Source organism: Azolla caroliniana, unplaced genomic scaffold, assembly GCF_043228905.1.
Source record: "Azolla caroliniana isolate FFs.n. ecotype wild unplaced genomic scaffold, voAzoCaro1.0.p SCAF_5, whole genome shotgun sequence".
NCBI classification, from domain to species: domain Eukaryota; kingdom Viridiplantae; phylum Streptophyta; class Polypodiopsida; order Salviniales; family Salviniaceae; genus Azolla; species Azolla caroliniana.
This window is the reverse complement of record NW_028230440.1, coordinates 7,126,910-7,142,974: the sequence shown is the minus strand read 5'-3', so window position 1 is coordinate 7,142,974 and position 16,065 is coordinate 7,126,910. Positions and strand designations below refer to the sequence as shown.

At 39.8% G+C, this 16,065-nt stretch overlaps 1 protein-coding gene across 1 annotated transcript; it reads right to left on the bottom strand.

Annotated features, from left to right (window-relative positions):
* Window positions 1-1,741: 1,741 nt before the first annotated feature.
* On the bottom strand, window positions 1,742-13,941 carry ATATH8 (Protein kinase superfamily protein). The gene is made up of 16 exons (XM_087319611.1): window positions 12,856-13,941; window positions 11,169-11,344; window positions 10,814-10,955; window positions 10,689-10,741; window positions 10,473-10,616; window positions 10,248-10,352; window positions 10,034-10,159; window positions 9,696-9,893; window positions 9,501-9,607; window positions 5,328-5,490; window positions 5,178-5,243; window positions 4,571-4,664; window positions 4,368-4,480; window positions 3,028-3,104; window positions 2,772-2,928; window positions 1,742-2,441 (listed from the first exon to the last, which is right to left on the bottom strand). Exons 1-16 carry the CDS (start codon window positions 13,868-13,870, stop codon window positions 1,980-1,982), a joined length of 3,198 nt encoding a protein of 1,065 aa, XP_087175737.1. The 5' UTR covers window positions 13,871-13,941; the 3' UTR covers window positions 1,742-1,979.
* Window positions 13,942-16,065: the final 2,124 nt, after the last annotated feature.

Genomic DNA, 16,065 nt, shown 5'->3' with positions numbered 1-16,065 from the left:
GCTTGTACAAATAATTATCAGAATTGGACAAAGCCCATACATAATCTAAGAGGTTGTTTGGATAATATAAAAAGTGACACTCCAACATGTAGAATTGCAATGATTGAAGTTTCATGCCATATTGAATAACAATATATTTTATAGGCGGTTTTTCGATAAGCTAAAGTGGGTTTACTTTATACCAAAAATTTAATTAAGCCAATAGTTTGAACTTAAGGGGAGGTTGTTAACATGTACATAAATTTATTTCTTGTATAGCTTCAAGTTGTTTCTTAATACTAATGTAGTAATTTGGTTCAATTTTTTTTTTTAAAACATGATCCACAAGGAGGGTCACTCTATCCCACACCTTGCTGCGGCATGGCTTGATCATTCTGGTGATAGGTGGACGAACGCCTTCAATACGGATAGCTAGTGCTATGTATGCATGTGAGGAAAAATCTCCAAGATTCGATTTGAGAGAGGCTTGCAGTCCGCATCCCCTAGGTTCCCAGACATTTGGATGCTGATCGCAGGCTTCACCTTGTGGTACGTATGGAAAGCGCGTTGCCTAAAGGTCTTCCAGGATTTGGTGCAACCCCCGGAGGAAGTGATCATGGACATATGGTTTGCGCTTATTAGCTGATTACGAGGGCAATTGGACGAGGTTTGTAGCCATTCCTCTGATGTGGATACTGCCCGTTTGCGCTTTTGGCAGAAATGGCGAAACACGCCTATGGTGACACAAGGAGGAAGTGGCCCAAGGTGGAACTACCAACCCCCACGTTGGTTGTTCCCGGCTCACTTACCACCCTCCCTCTGTTGTCGACCCCAAGAGTTGTCTCGTACTAGCCATCACTACAAGGCACTAGTTTAGTTGTAGGTACTTACATTAAGTAGTCCGTCCGAAAGGCGATGTAACTAACTAGTCTCAATTTCTAGAACTTGATCGGAGGGGGATTCCCCGATCTATGCTTAAGCCTCCTTGTACAATCTCTTTGTAATAATCTTACCTAACTAATGGGAAAGTAGCTTCATTTTGGAGAAAAAAAAAACATGATTAGAGTCATCCATCCCATAAAACCCTTAAACAAAAAATGATTAGGTCACAATGTTGTCGAAAAGTCCAACTTTTTATGTTTTCCATGAGAAGCCTCATTCACCATCACTCAAACTTGCATACATTCATGTAGCTACTAGCTAATTAGGTAGCTTACGCATGTAGGGTTGAAATCCACATTTGAATTCTTGAAGTAAAGTATTATGATTCTCAACGAAGTATGAAGAAAAACATTTTTTGGTGTTGCAATGAATAGATTCCATATATAAGTGGTAATTTGATCCAACTGATCCTGAGGTACCTCAAGTGCTTTTAAATTTGGGATCAATGATGCATACATGACAACAAAGTATTCAAAATAATAATAATATGCTGTTCCAATGAATAGATTCCATATATAACTGGTAATTTTACCCAACTGATCCTAAGGTACCTCAAGTGCTTTTAAATTTGGGACCAATGATGCATACATGACAACGAAGTATTCAAAATAATAATAATAATACATCATAGTTTGTAAAAGATAATACAGATTTGTAGTACCACCACAAGGAGGCAAATATAAACTGGGAACTTCAGATTCTCTTGCGCATTCAGCGCTGCTTCACTAGTAGGTTTAACTGGGAACTTAACTGTTGATAGGCTTCAACAATAGAAATCAAGGATGAATTCAATAGCTGAAGCTATGGACATGGGTTAACATTGCTACAGTAAAATATAATGCATTGTGTATTTGCAATCCAATATTCTTTGTATTCCTTACATAGCAGGAAATGTAATGCCACTATTTGCACATTTTAGTTGTATGTGTCATATATTGGCAAGCCAACCCAAGCCATTCTCCATTACTCTTTTGAGCCAGACTCTTCAAGGATATATATGGTAAGAGGATGATTCATTTACAAGAAAGAAGTTTCTGCAGTGGTTTGAGCAGTTCATATCATACAGTGATAAGTTGAGATGATGTTTTTGAGGATCTATCAAAGTACCCATCAAAAGATGCTACTAAAAGCTTGTGAGCTGCAATAGCCATAGCATAGCAGATCATTGTAAAACCGATCCATCCAGTATATATCATCAACAATGGCTTTGTTCTAAGCCTGGCCACTAATGTTTGAAGAAGAGCTTGCATTTGCTTGCTTCTTAGCAACGTGATATCAACTTTGTCAGAACAATTCGTCAACGATTTCATGTCATCTGTAAATGCCTTATCTGATGCTGATGATGATTGAGATGGAACTGTTTGCGATATTAATTCTGTATTTTGAACCTCAAATTGGAAATGCTCTTTGAGGTAATCTTTTCCAAACTGATATAGAACATCTGAAAGTTTCAAGGCGATGCTCCTCCGAACTGCTGAGGCCTTCCTTGAGCTGAAAGTACCAGCAAGATCAAAAGTATCCTGCACAAAAGAAGTGTGTTGCTATGTAGGTCTTCTTTGGACAACAGAAGGCTTGCAGGAAAGAAAGAAACAAGAAGGGGGAAACTCTGAAATAACCCCAAGTTCTTTATTTCCCAAAAGGGATGAAGTGAGCATTTCATTTCTTATTGACCATTTAAGTGTGCTCAAAATAGCGCACATATAATTGCACTTTCAGGAACTGACCAGGGCATTTGGAGAAAAATGAGAACTTTGGGGTATTACAGAGTTTTTCCCAGATAAAAAAAATATTAATCTCTTGAAAAAACTGTAGTGTCCTGAAAAGAAAATGGAGGATTGGAAGATGCATACTGCTTCGAGGATAAGCTGCCTGAAAGCAGCTCCTTTCTCAGATGAAAGAACGTTTACAAGAAGGGGAATCAACTCTGGATTCGCATTGTCTATGTTAAATTCAGGAATAGTATCACCTGTTGGTGGCTCCATACCTGTCTCAAGGGCAGCCCTCTTCCTGCATTAAGAACAAACATCCATTACATCATTCGTCATTTTTGAAAATAGTCAAAATACTAAACGTGAATGCTATTTTTGTAATGGTGTAAATACTCACAGTGAATGTTGCTTTGCAAGCGTTGCAAATGATGCAACTCGATCCCAGCGGAATTGTTTTTTGTCATTCAATATTAACTGCAAATAACAAAAAAGAATAAATCCAGATTGAAAAAGAAAACACTCTTTTCTTCTGAAACATTTGAAATTACAGTTTCAAGTTCTAGACTCAAGCCACATCATCAAACTACAGCTAAGCTTCTGGAATTGTTCATGGTTTGTGGTTTGCATAAAAGGTATTTGCAAACAACTGAACCAATAATTTAAATATAAAAAATAAAAGCTGTGTTGAGAGAGAAAAAAGAATGATCTTAGTTATTTCTCTGGAATATCCTGTTGGCCTATATGGGATCAAAACCATGGTTACATCTCGTGGTGTTATTTATTACTAATGCATAGGAAACAGAGAATGCATGGACAGTTAATCAATACAGAAACAATGGAGAAGAAAGTTATTACATTATATCAGCAGAGGTCTGAAACACAAGTAAAACTGAGAATGATAACAGTGACCTGTACTGAAGAACTAAAATTTGACATTCTCCAAGTTTCTGGTAACTCTGTAAGGTTCAAGATATTCTCGAAGTTTCCTATAAAACATTAGGTTACTTGCCCTAACGGGTCACTCATAACTGAGAATGATAACAACAGGAGCTCTACCTCTACAACAGTGACCTGTACTGAAGAACTAAAATTTGACATTCTCTAAGGTTCTAGTAACTCTGGAAGGTTCTAGACATTCTTTAAGTTTCTTACAAAACATTAGGTTGCTTGCCCTAATGGGTCAATTACTAAGTGTTGAGAATCAAGCTCAACTTGTGTGAACATGTGTTTATGAAGAAAAGGACAATGTGTGAAAAAGTGCGTGAGCACACTTTATTGTAATCCATGTGAACTATCTAGTTGCACAAAGAGCTAGATTGTGATATCTAGTTAGTTCTCAAGTGTAAATGTGGTCAAAGAATATCAGATATTGTTATGACGGAATTGTACTCGAGTGGATGTGGCAGTCCCTTGATGACTTGTATATAAAACCCCTTTGGCCCATTGTGTTTAGTTGATGATCTTTGGTTGATTAATTTAGTTCTCTTCAGTGCATAAGCCGTGCACAATAAAATCATGTCTGAGATGGACAAGGAGAAAACGACTATTGTGGGTAGAAAAGAGAACATTGTAAGTGTAAATATCCAACAGGATGTGGAAATTTCAAGAGCTACACTTAGTTTCAGACAAAAAGTACGAAAATGCAGTTGTACAAACCCCATGCATTTTGCCTGCCTTACGATAGTTTTTCCATCCAGAAAGATGTGATAACCAGAACATTTACAGATAAATACTTACAGATATCAAAACTTTTCTTAACGGAGGTGAGTTTTCAGTCAGAAGTCTCTGTATTACGAAAGGATATGATGCTCCAAACACCTTGAAATCTGGATCAACTGCCAAAGCCAATCCTGCAACATATAGACATCAATAAAGCATTAATTTTCATAACGAGAAAGCAAATATTCATGCCAACCCCACAACAAAACGAAGATTCTCACCTTCCAATGAAGCTATGGAGCGTAGAACAAGAATGAAGTACGGCGGCATTTTGAACTGATTCCTTAAAGCAATAGCCAACACTTTCACAAGCACCTACCACAAATAGTAAAATATGCACAAGATTCAAATGTTGGGTCTACCATAAGTTTCTGAAGAATCATGTGCAAGAACAGATCCATGTTTTTTTATATGTGATCTACATTCACCTGACATGTTTCATAGGAAGGGTATTTTGTTTCTTGTACGTTCTACCAACTCAAGGAGTATGGCACTTGTTCATCAAGTATAATAGAGTTATGGCTATTGGTCAATAGTTTCCATGGCATAAGGCAAAATTTGTGGCATTAAATTGTAATAACTACACAGATTATCGGACCATATTCCTACTGCATTTATCAGAGCATGGAAATCATGCATTTCTAGGCAGTATCAAATGCCATGCGAGTCTCCCACATTATTTGGTAAGAACAATCCTCCAAACAAAAAGAAAAGTGTATTACTTTATCTGGAGCAGTTTTTCATTGTGCCTGATGTAGATAACTACATTCAAGAGTTAAAATTCATATATTTCACTCATAAAATAATGATCACAAACTCTAAACGAACCTTGCTAAATTTAATGTCTGGGATTCCTTGTTGAGGCACAGTGTCACCTAATACTTCTTCTAGTTCCTGCATAAATATATTTAAGTACTAAGTCTACATTAATCTCTACTTCAATAGGGAACCCCAGAGCTAGAGAGCAACAATGCTTACCATGGCTATTGACATGCGATCAACTGTCGCTGGAAGAACTTCCATATCAGCTAAATCTTGAACAAAATTTTTCCAATCTGCATTTACTATATGTGCAACAGACGCAATCATGGCCAATTGATGACGTTTCTCCATTCGACAAAGTAGACCAAAATCCAAAAACCTATAAAGAGTCTTACCATTAAATCTTTCTAAGATTAAGCACTTAATGCATTCATTTTTTGTCTGAAAGAAGCAAGCTTAAGCATAAATATTTGTATGAAATGCAGCAACATAGCATTCAAAAACTCAGTTGTACTTTTTATTTATTTATTCGAGGCTTTGGGATGTCGTATCATGATCTTACTGAAGTTTTTGTTACTCCCTCCTGGAGTAACATCGTCGATTACTCTTCCTGAGTAATCGGATCAAGGTATTTTGGTCCGAAGGAGAGTTGGGGGTTACGGGCACCCTGCTGTACCTGTTATTCAGATCGTTACGTGGTATACTGACTTTACTGCACTCATGACACGTACAGACCGTTATTCAGACCTATCCACTCAGAATTGCTACAACTGACAGCACAAGGAACAGTATTCGACTGGGTCGGCTACGACCAATCCCAGACCCACGATTCCTACACAGACCGTACCTCTATACCAGACTTAAAAAGAAAGAACACTTGAGTTGCCCACAAGAAAGTATATTCGATTATAGTACATACATACACAGATACAAGTACCAATAATTATCGGTAAAGCGCTCTCTCTCTCTCTCCCTATTCCTCACTTTCTGGCGTAGACCTCCATCTATCTATCTCTGGCCTGATATCTACCTATATCTCTCTATGCTTCTGATCATTCGGTTTTTATAGCCTTTGCATGGGCCGTTACAATACTCGGCTCCGTTTATTCGGCTGTCTGTGGTGCTTGGTTCCCTTTGCTCGTTTCACACCTTGTCCCACTTGTCCCACCAGGTAACACCTGGCACGTCCGTGGGATTGTGCCTTAGATGTCGAACCCAAAAATAAAACATAATTTAAAAAAAGCATTGCAAAACTGTTGCTCTTTACTTTTCATAAAAAATGCGCAAGATGCTCGGCAATTGCCACAAGCCATCTGCTTTGGTTTCGAACTCGGCCGCCTGCTCGAGATTGGTCAGTTGTACCTCGGTCGGTTGATTGTCAGTTGTATCCGTTAGTTGGTCTTCAGCATTCGGCTCACATTGTAGCGTGGCCTCCAGCTTCCTCTCCCGTTCGTTCTCTGGCTGTGGCCGTTCTTCGTTGCGTGGGAGCCTTTGCTCCGTCGGTTCTGCCCTATCTTTGCCGGTGTCGGCTTGCACCTCTGCGTCGTGTTCTGCCTCCTCCCTTTGTTCAGCCTCAGCGTCCAATTGGTTCGGAACCTCTAGGATGTCTTCGCTGCTTTCATCCTCCGTTCTTCCTTGGTCCTCCAAGATAGTCTCTTGGGTTCGCTCCTGCTCGTATCGCTCCAAGTCGAGGGCGAGTTGCAGCTATTGGTCCTCAAATTCCTTGTGTAATTTCTTAACCTCCAGCACTGCATGGGGGCTGCAGCCAAGAACGGCTCCAAACCCCTCCCAAGGGGGCTCGAACGTGAGGGGAGAGGGAGAGAGACAGAGAATGAGAATGAGAATGAGAGAGAATGAGAGGGAAAACGAAACACAATGTTGAGGGGTAACTCACTATTCTTCTTGTCTTTCATGCCCCATAGGTGGGGTTTATATAGTACAAAATCTGAGCGCTACAAGACAATACAAAAAGCCACATGGGGGTAGTTACACCTACTTACCCCACTCTCACATTTGTACACATGCATACAAAAAGCAAAATGTGCATATGTACACACTCTTCCTCACACTCACACATTGCACCTTACACATTACACACCTTATGCCTTACACCCTCAACCCTCCCGTACACCTATACGGGTAACACATGGCACGCCTATGGGACATTGCATTGCACGTCGAACTCACATGCCCATGCCAAAAACTCATAGACCAGAACTCCATCGGTCTTCTCTTCTCTCGTCGGTCGGAAATCCCTTGACCGAAACATTGCATTTTGATCAATAACTTCAATCAGACCTCACTTGACATGAACCTTCCCCCTCGGTCAGCATGACACAAAAATTGTTACGATTGGATCACACACCAATTGATACCTCTACTTTTAAGTCTTAAAAGATTTAGGTGTGTGTTTTTTTCTTCTTCTTCATTTGTGTGAGTGGTCTTGTGTTAAAAAATTTGTTAACACCCCTTGGTTTTTTAAATTTTATTATCCACGCTCGAGTTTTTGAAATTTTATCATTGCCCTTCAGTTTTGGAAATTTCTCCATTTGCCCTCCGATTTTTGAAATTCTCCTCTCTGCCCCTCTTCTCTTTCTTCTCTCTCTTTTATATCTTCTTCTTCGTTTCTGTCTTCAAATTCTTCTTTCTTGTTCAGCCATCGTCGTTTCTGCTTCTTCCTCTCTTTCTTCTTCCCTTTTCTATCTCTTCTGTCTCTGTTCTTCTTTTTCTTCTTTTCTACTACCAATTCATCCACTACCAATCCATCCGCATCTTTTTGGATATCAATCCATTTGTTCTTTCTTCTTCTTCTCAATCACCTTCTGATTCAGGTTCTCTTCCTCTTTCATCCTCCTTGTTCCAGCCTTCCTACAAACAGAATCTATGTTCCTTCTTCTTTTCCTTGTTTTCCTTTCAGCGTGCTTTCCTTCTTCTGTTGCTATTTCCTCTTTCTTTTTCTTCTTCATTCCTTCTTGCTTTTTCTTCTTCTTCTGCGTCTAATATTTCTGTTGTTTCTTCTGCTTCTCTTCTTTTTCTTGCCGTTATCTTTGTCTGTTCGTCGGCCGTCACTCTGTCCGCCCGCCGGCCATCGCCATTTGTCCGGCTGTTTCTGCCGGCGTCATCCGCCAGCTGTTTGGCTGGTTGTCAATGCATCTGTCCAACCGGCTCTATGCGGCTGTCTCTGTACAGCGGCCGGCTGTCGGACGTCTATGTCCGTGGCCATCGCCATCCCTCGGCCTGGCCATTTTGGTCCACTGACCGTCCCCACCCGCCGGTCATCCCCTCTGGTCGGCTGCCTCGGCCGAGCTCTCTTTGGCTGTCTCAACCAGCCCGTCCGCCGGCTGGACAGCTCTGCCGTCTCTATGTCTGGTGATCGTCGTCTGCCAGTAGTCTGTCCGGTCAACTATAGGACCGCCTGTCCGCCGACCGCCTGTCCGGCCTGGCTGTTTCAGTCCACTGGCCATCGCCAGCTGCCGGAACGTCTGTCCGGCGGTCTGTCCGGCCAACTGTCGGACGTCTACTGGGCCGGTTGTTGGACATCTGTCCAGCTAGTTGTCAGGCCAATTGTCGGTCGTTCTCTGTTCGGCCATCGGTTGTCTCTATTGAAATCCATTGCAATAGCATCAAGATCAGTTAGGAATCCTTTAAGACCATCCGATTTGCCGAGCAGTAAGGATCAGAGGGATCAAATAATTTTGATGCATCTTCTTCCTCTTCGAACTGGAGGGGCTGATGATGAAAAATGAGTGTTTCTAGTAATTCTAGTGCTTCTCATGCTTCTTGGCTTGCTTTCGTGCTGGACCTCCATTTTTGTAGAGTTTTTTTTCTTCCAAAATACAGCCAAGCCAAAAAGTAACCAATCTTGTTGCAGAGGATAGGAGAATGTTGGGGAGGAGTCGTTCTCATCAAGAAATTCTGCAGAAATCGCAGAGAAAGAGAGAGAGAGAGAGGGACTTATTCTAAGGGGGGTTCAGTGTTTATGGGTGGGGGTTGGAGCTGTTCTTGCTCCACCCCCCTCCCAAAGGGGTTTGGACGTGAGGGGAGAGAGGGAGAATGAGAGGGAAACGAAACACAATGTTGAGAGGTAACTCACTATTCTTCCTTTTTTCATGCCCCCTGGGTGGGGTTTATATAGTACAAAATCTGAGCGTTACGAGACAATACAAAAAGGCAAATGGAGGTAGTTACACCTACGTACCCCACTCTCTCACATTTGTACACATGCACACAAAAAGCCAAATGTGCATGTGTACACACTCACACATTGCACATTGCACCTTACACATTACACATTACACACCTTATGCATTACATCCTTAACTCTCCCATACACCTATACGTGTAACAGTTTTAGCCATATGAAGACATATGTGAGTCAATATAACTTACACTAACTTTCCTTCCCTTGTGTAAAGCATGTTTCCTGGGTGTGGATCAGCATGTAGAATACCAGTCTCAAGTAGTTGGACTAGTGAAGCCTCAATCCCTTTGTTGACCTACATAAGAAATAGCTCCACAATCACCATCCTATATTTAAGCACAGAAACCATTTGTTTCTACATTCATGCGCTTAAATTACCATACCAGAGAAAATAGACGACGCTTTGCTTCAAGTTGTTTCTCTCTAAAATCAGCATCTTCATTATAATTTGGCGAACGTGCAATCTGTAACATTTCCCCAGGGCGATCCGCATGTATCCACTCCATTATCAAGACTTTTGTTGTTGACAAATTCCTTAGGATCTTTGGTATTTTCAAGAATGCAATTTTTGAGTGTGCTGCCTAAGATATGAGTTTAAATCACATTCGGATGTCAGATAGTAACCCTAAACCATTTGCTCAAAGGAAGATAATCATATCCAACACATATACATGCAACTTTCAAAAGATGTGATCACGTAGAGAATATTTTAAAGACAGACCTCAAATTCTGCAGCATTGGCAGCTTCTCGAGTGTAATCTAGCTCTCCAAATAAACCTTGTCCCAACTCATCAGCATAAAGTTTCAGATCACTTCTTCGCTTAGCAATTACTCGAAGAGCATCCAACTATCAAACAGATATGCAGCACAATCAAAGAATGAACCAGCACATGTATATGAAATTCCAGTAAAACATTAATGTTGTCAACACTCACCCCCATGCGAAGTATGTAAATATCAAGAGCTACCACGTGTAAGACGTTAGGGCGCTGCACTTTAATAGCTACATCTTGGCCATCAGTTGTTGTCCCTCTATAGACCTACGGCATACACATAAAGGTGGACACAGTTAGAATTTCCATAATCTCAACTACAAACTACCACCATATATAACACCGCATTATTTAATAGTGATGCATTAATAATGCTAAATTGTTGACCTGACCAAATGATGCAGCAGCAACAGGTGTATCTGAGAAGTAAGAAAAAACCATGTTCATAGGAAATCCAAGTTCCTCCTCAATTATAGAAATGGCTGTACATGTTGAGAATGGAGGCAAATTATCTTGCAACTCAGACATAACCTAGAAATAGAAGCATATTAATCCCAATATTATTTAAATTGATTGTAGGAAATGAGTTATAAGGAGGGAAACCTTTGCAATATCTTCACCGACTAAGTCCCCTCTAGTTGAGAGGGATTGTCCAACTACACAATTCCAAACAACAGAATTAAGGCAGAAAATTATAGAAATACCACACAGTCAGGAAGAAAAATAACCTTTAATAAATGCAGGTCCAAGCTTGATCAAAGCTTCTTTGGTAAGCTCTGCTCCTCTTATCCGTGCAAAACTTTCATCCTTGGGTTTCAAAAGCTTCTCAACCTCTAGTTGAGTGAATGCAGAAGCAAAGACTGCACATATCTTCAACAATAACAAAACTAATCATATAGTTGAAACAGATATCCAAAATCAAGCTTTGTCAAATTTTCAGGTACAAGTGCATGTAAAATATAAGTAGGACCTGATTTGATAAATAAACAAAACTTTCCATAAAAATGCAACCCATATCTAGTACTATTGGTGTGGAAGGTAAAAACATACAAACAGTTCAAAATGTACATTAACATATCTCACCTGAATAATACGAAACAACAAAACGTGAGGTCTTCTGTTAAAATACGACGCTACCATATGTGGGTTATAGAATGGTTGTAATGGGATTCTCCACGCCATTAACCAGAAAACAGCATTGTCTACATAACCTTTTATTTTTTCGGCATCTGCCAGTACAAGGTCCATGCCAGATAATCCTGAAATCATATTCTTTGTGATCAAAAGAGACATGATGAAAAGAAGTTAATTCTTTCTTAATTCAAAATAATGCACATGAAAGTCCAAATAAACTGTGCATAATATAAGCATTGGGGTGTTCCTTCTCTAACTTAGAAAGATCAAACTCATCGTTGCTTGTCACAGAAGATGTATGCCACGTTATTGTAAACTCTTTACTCTAGTGCATCAACAATGGACATTCTGAGCCCAAACTTCAGTTTTTCACTATAAATTATTTATAAGTTGTCTTGTTGTGAACTCATCTGTGATTTTTGCTTTTGGTAGAAATTAATACATTTTTCTTCATTCTTTAACCCTAAACCCTACTGAGGAAAGTGTAAAGTGTCAGTCAACCATTGATGGGTTGGCCCCTTGATTGATGTTGATGTTAGATATGAGATAAGCAATCATTCTATACAAACTTTCCGAGATAAGGCAATTCCAACCTCCATGTTTAGGAGTTCATATTGTAAAATCCCTGGATATACTCACCCCGAGAACTAGGAAATATGTATTTTGAATGTCCTTATATTCCACATATTCAATCATAATGAATCAGTTATAGTAACTCCCCAGAGTCTATCAGTCAGGATGCAATCTTACCACACGACTATTTAATATAGTAGAGTTCCAATGGAGATTTGACAACTAGAAGAAATAATCTGGATAAAACATTATAAAATAAAGAAGATTATATGTCCAAAATGGTTACAGAGCAGAAGGATCTTCCACCAACTAAAAGTAGACATTATCAAAACCAGACTCTTAACCATCACAAATTCTAAATCCAAACCTTTGCTGACATTGCATATCGATGCTACCTAATAGAGATGACACTTAAACGATAAATTCGCTCAACCCAAGATAAAAAACATTACTCTATTGTGGAAATTTTTAACTTTGCAACTCTGCAGATTTGCAGACATTTAGCCATCACAATTGTCACTCTGATACTACTTAGTTAGAGATGCCATTTAGCCATCACAATTCTCACTCCGAGACTCAAAACAAAATTCTTAATCATTGCAGGTTCCCAATCCAAAACTTTTCTCTAATTTTGAATTGATGCTTCCTGGTTGGAGATGGCATTTGAATTCAATCTAAGACTCAACCCAAACTGTTTGTAATCAGAAATTTTCCATCCAACACTTTGTCCAATATTCTGTATTAATGCTCCCTAGCTAGAGATGGCAGTAAATTGTGACACACATAATCTTGGATTTATGTAGCCGTGTAACTGCATTTTCCTAATACTTGCCAATGTTTGCTTGAAAGTCTTCATTGCAGTTGTTATAATGCATTGACGTCACAGAGGAACAAAAAAAATCTCAGTTCTAATGTAAATGTGCTATGTGAATACATGAGAACACTACATTAAATAATGAGTGAACCCACTATGAATGTAAAATGCAGCAGCAATGTGATTTGTATTTCATACGAAAAATAAGACCAAAAAGTACAAAATGATACAAATAAGAGGATTAAGCACCTGGGTCATATGATGGCGAAGGTTGAGGTTCAGGAATTTGAATAGCAGAAGGATCTTCTACCACTTTCAATGTCAGTATTTTCTCCATATTCTCGGTGAAGGAAGGTAAAACCTGTTCTTCCATCCACTTCCATCCTCCCTTGACGAAGGTAATATCATCCTCAAGTATCTTCAAGAATCCCTTTGCTTGCCTCGATTCAGAATCTGTTGAAACCTTGTCACTTTCTAAAGATTGTTTCCAATTCCGGAATGAACGAGAAAAGCCTAACATGTTTCCGTACCCTTCTTTACTCCCTTTAGCTATTCCTGGTCCTTCCAATGTTTTTTCCTGTCCTTTACTTCCTTTAGTTATTTCCGGTTCTTCAGAGACTGTATTTGAAAACTGTTCTATGTTTTCTTCATGCTTCCGCCCTCCTTCTTGCAATTTAGATGGAATCTTCCAAGGATCTTCATGAATGATCTTTGTGCTGTTCTCTGGTTCGATTAACACAACTGTTTTGGTGGCATTATTCCTGTTTTCAGTGGCATCATTTCGCGAAATACTAGTAAACGCTTTTGATCTGTCAAATGGTGATGATTTCTCACCATTCTTCTCAGACCAGATGTTCACGTCACTCTCCTCAGACCGAACATCTACTACTGAGCTTTCCATTGAGGCTGCTTCAACTCTTCCTTTATTCTTTGTTGATCTGTCAAAGGATGATGTTTTCTCGCCATTTTTCTCGGACCAAACATCTGAGCTTTCAATAGAACCTGCTTCAACTCTACTTTCTATATTCTTTTTTCTTCTCCAAACGAAATCATCTCCTCCAGGTGAAACGTTAAAGGATCTGTTAGGACGGAGCCTATACTGAGTATTCATCTTTTTCTTTATGAAATGCTTAAGCGAGAGCACTCCTTGCCATGGTAACGAGGAGGATGATATATTCGACAATGAAACAGAACGACAATACGTCTGTGTATGTGTTTTGGAATAATGTGTACCTGAAATGCAAGTTAGGTTACATTGCGCCATTATACCTGAGTATCAGGCGTTACAGGATGAGAAACCCTAGAAGAAAGAGAAGAAGACGAAGAATCAAGAGAGCTATGGAGTTCTCTCTCTCTCTCTCTCTCTCTGCGTACATGCAGAAGATGGAGAGGAAGCTGAAGCGAGACAGCTATGGAGTTTCTCTCTCTCTCTCTCCTCTCTGGCGTCAGTAAATTATTTGTGTGGTTCCTGAGGAAAGGGCGGGTGCCTGCCTACGTGGCACGGCTCGTTCATAATGGGAGTGCCACGTGTTGGGTTTTGCCACGTGGTCTCCTCTAGTACCAAGCATGAGGGAAGAAAGGGTAAGGGCCGGCCTACGTGGCACCCATGTCTCGTAGTGGGCGTGCCACGCAGGCCATTCTCCCACCAAAGCACCTCGTGAGGTAAGTAAGGGGGGCGAGAGCGCTACACTTCACTTGCTTGGCACCTCATCATTCCATGACACTCTTTTCGCCATGCTCATGTGCCTTTCTTACTTGGCACCCCATCATTTGTAACGGCACTACCATGGGACAATCACTCTTATGTGTCTTTCTCGCACCTACCACCAAAGGGAAGGTTTCATTTACACAATGCATGAGAGTGTCTCTTGTCTATGGATCACCCTGCAAAAAAGATCCCTTCATTTTGTCTGTAATGGCTTATTTGCATTCTGATCCAAGGTTGTGGATTTGTATCTTTATTCAACACGTCTCTGTTATACCATGTATCGCTTCTCCTAAACTACACACACATCATTTGTGTACCGCATTAATGGCCACACAGTGTTCTATTTTGTTGCTCCGCGTTGGCTCAATTGGCATGACCGCATCAACTCTCTCTCTGTATCCCATGTGCAATACGGTGGGGCACAAGTGATGAGACTAGTTGACAATGCAGGTTTTGTTTGAAGTATAAGAGTATCACATTTTGATTTTGATCTCAATCAACCATGCTTTCCACACATCTTCAACCAAACCCAATAACAAATTTCTCACACCCATTGTGTGACCTCTCAATTGTAACATTCATTAGCAAAGTTCTCGAACATTTGAGAGTTGCTACTCGCTATCAAGTTCTCAATGAAAGCTCACGTGACTATTCTTGTGTCAACATGTGTACGAAGTAATATCGCCTAAATTTGCATGAGATCACATGGGCATAGAATTAAAGATTGGGAATGTGTATTGCTACATTGCGAACAAAGGGGAATGTCCAATGATGTGGAAGAATGGCAAATGAAACATAGTAGTTGAGATGTGAGCTTATTTCACTTATCCAAAGGAAGAATAGATTGCAATATGCTTTTGAAGAATGCATGAAAAATAGTAAGATCGCTTGTTCTAAAGTCACCAAGCATCATAAGTAACTCAATGCCATGCATTTCGGAAAGAGAGAATGCTTGAAATGCTATAAACTTTCAGAGAGGAGGTTACTCTAAAAGTTCCTCTTTCTGGAATATCAAGTGCAACCACACATGTAGATTGTGTCAGTACGCATGTCCACCATCGTCTTTGTGGATGTTAGATGCCTATATATTGAATGAAGTGGACATGCTAGATATCCAAATTACTCCCATCGTTACTAAATTGCTATTACTTCTATTTGTACATGCATAGAAGTCTCATATAACTAATTGAAGTGTTGATTACATAGTTCATAATCATTCAATTACAAGTGTCATTGTTAGTTATTGTAATCTTTCATTTATTTGCCAATATTGAGTTATTGTCATTGGTATATTCTTTGTCTCTCTAAAATACAAACATATTGATCTATTTCCACATTGTGAGGACTACTTTTGTATTTGTCTTTATCTTTTTAGGATCTTCACACATTCTGCCTCGTGTGGGTATTGACAAGCCGAAGTTGTTAGTCAATCACTCTCATGAGTTTGAATGCCCATGGCTTCACTACATCATCCAAGAAAGACTCCATGTATTGGGACACTCATCTCACTTGGGTTACATTAAACTCACAAAACGTAGGAGTTTCCATCTTTAGTACTCCACGCAATGATTACAAATGGCCTCGCTCAATATATCTATAAGATATATATAATGCACACCCCCTAGTTCTTGGCATGTGATGGCGATTCTCGACACAAGATCTCAAGGAGGACGTGGATGAGTGGTCGAGCAGGAAAAATGTTGGAAGCCTCTAAGTAGGAAGCCCACCTTAGGATGAGTGCTTCACAACTT